The 1,427-nt window shown below is 52.8% G+C and overlaps 1 protein-coding gene across 2 annotated transcripts in view; it reads right to left on the reverse strand.

Annotated features, from left to right (window-relative positions):
* The window catches only part of Dnase1l3 (deoxyribonuclease 1 like 3), a 29,866-nt gene extending 28,439 nt beyond the window's left edge, over positions 1-1,427 (reverse strand). Inside the window, exons 1-2 of one of the 2 annotated variants that reach the window (XM_029541760.1) lie at positions 1,261-1,427; positions 978-1,156 (exon numbers count right to left, since the gene is read on the reverse strand). In XM_029541760.1, the coding sequence (XP_029397620.1) occupies positions 978-1,133 (156 nt within the window). In that variant the 5' untranslated portion in view covers positions 1,134-1,156; positions 1,261-1,427. Of the gene's footprint in view, positions 1-977 lie in introns of both variants that reach the window. The other variant, XM_021204066.2, reaches the window with a different exon arrangement.

A 1,427-nucleotide genomic window follows, 5' to 3' on the forward strand; every position in this document is an offset into this window, starting at 1 on the left:
TGCTAAGATAGGGTCTCCTGTAGACCAGGCTGACCTCTACTCTTCTCTACAGCCAACAATGACCTTGAACTTTGGACCCTCTTACCTGTACCTCCCCAGTACTGAGATTGCAGGGGTGGGACGCCACACCTGGTTTGTGCAGGGCTGAGGATGAAACTCTGGACTTCACAAATGTTAAGGGAGCATCCTACCCTGGGAGCAAATCCTAATCGCACTCTGTTTTGTTTGTTTTTAAGTACTAGCCACCCCCACAGAGTCCCAGGATCAAAACCCATGGAACAGAGAGTCAGTTGACTCCAGAAAACTGTAAGCAGCGTTCTCAGTCATAGGTCCTATTGCCCAAGGACAGAAATATCCTTAAACCGGAGACAGAGCAGAACTGAGAGTTGGGGGATCAATTCGGGAGAGGGATGAAGGGATTAAAGGATGAAAGGAGAGAGACAGGGAGGGGAGAAGGAAGAAGGGAGAAGGGGGAGGGAGGGAGAGGGAGCCATGAGGCTTCACCGAGATTGTGAAGAGGAGGCAGGCAGGGCTGTCCCAGCTCCCCCACCACCACCCCTTGGAGCTCCCCAGCACCTCGTAGCCCTTCTGAGTTCATCCTCTTCAACAGCCCTTGCTTGAGAGGTTGACAAATGAGACTATGTATTTACAGTGACTGACACAGACATTCCGTATGCTCAGTTAAAACTATCAGAACAGCAGCGGGTCCCTGGAACTGACTGCCAGCCAGACTCTGGCAAGAGCGTCACAGTCACACTTACCCGCTCAAGCAGACCTTGCATCTCTCCCGAGGGAAGCGCAGACCCACCCAGGCTGAAGATGGAACAGAGAACACCCAGAGCAGAGTGATGATGGTGATGGTGCTACAGCCAGCAGCCTGTCCTTACTTCCCCCTCGCCCCCAGGGCAACTTCAGACCCCTGGAGTCCACAGCTGGGAGAAGGTGCGAGCGGTCTCCAGGACAGGAGCACGACTCACCTTCACAATGATATCCATGGCTTCATGGTTTTTCTTCTTGCTCTCTCCAAAGGACCTCACATTGAAGGAGCAGAGCCTCAGGGCCAGGGCGCCATGGAGGGTCAGGATGAAGAGCAGCAAGAAGGCCAGGCGTGGGGAAGCTAGGTGCAGGGACATCTTTGCACTCCTGGGACTTGAGGCTGGATGGATGAAGACAGCTCCTGGCTCACCGACTTATAAAGCCAGCTGATAACAGGAATTACTGGATCCCTCTAAGTCACTTTCACTTCTCTGAGGAACTCACCATGACGCGATTCAATCCCCAAGGAAATGAAGACAATGGGTTAGCCTTTCGAGAGTCCTCTGGTTTTCTTGTCCTCATGAGGAAAATGGCATGCTGAATTTACAAACCAGCCTCCTTAAAAGCCACTCATAATCTCGGTGGGCAGGGGTGGGGTGGGTTAGCTCTGA

The sequence above is a fragment of the Mus pahari genome, chromosome 8, assembly GCF_900095145.1.
Source record: "Mus pahari chromosome 8, PAHARI_EIJ_v1.1, whole genome shotgun sequence".
Lineage (NCBI taxonomy): Eukaryota > Metazoa > Chordata > Mammalia > Rodentia > Muridae > Mus > Mus pahari.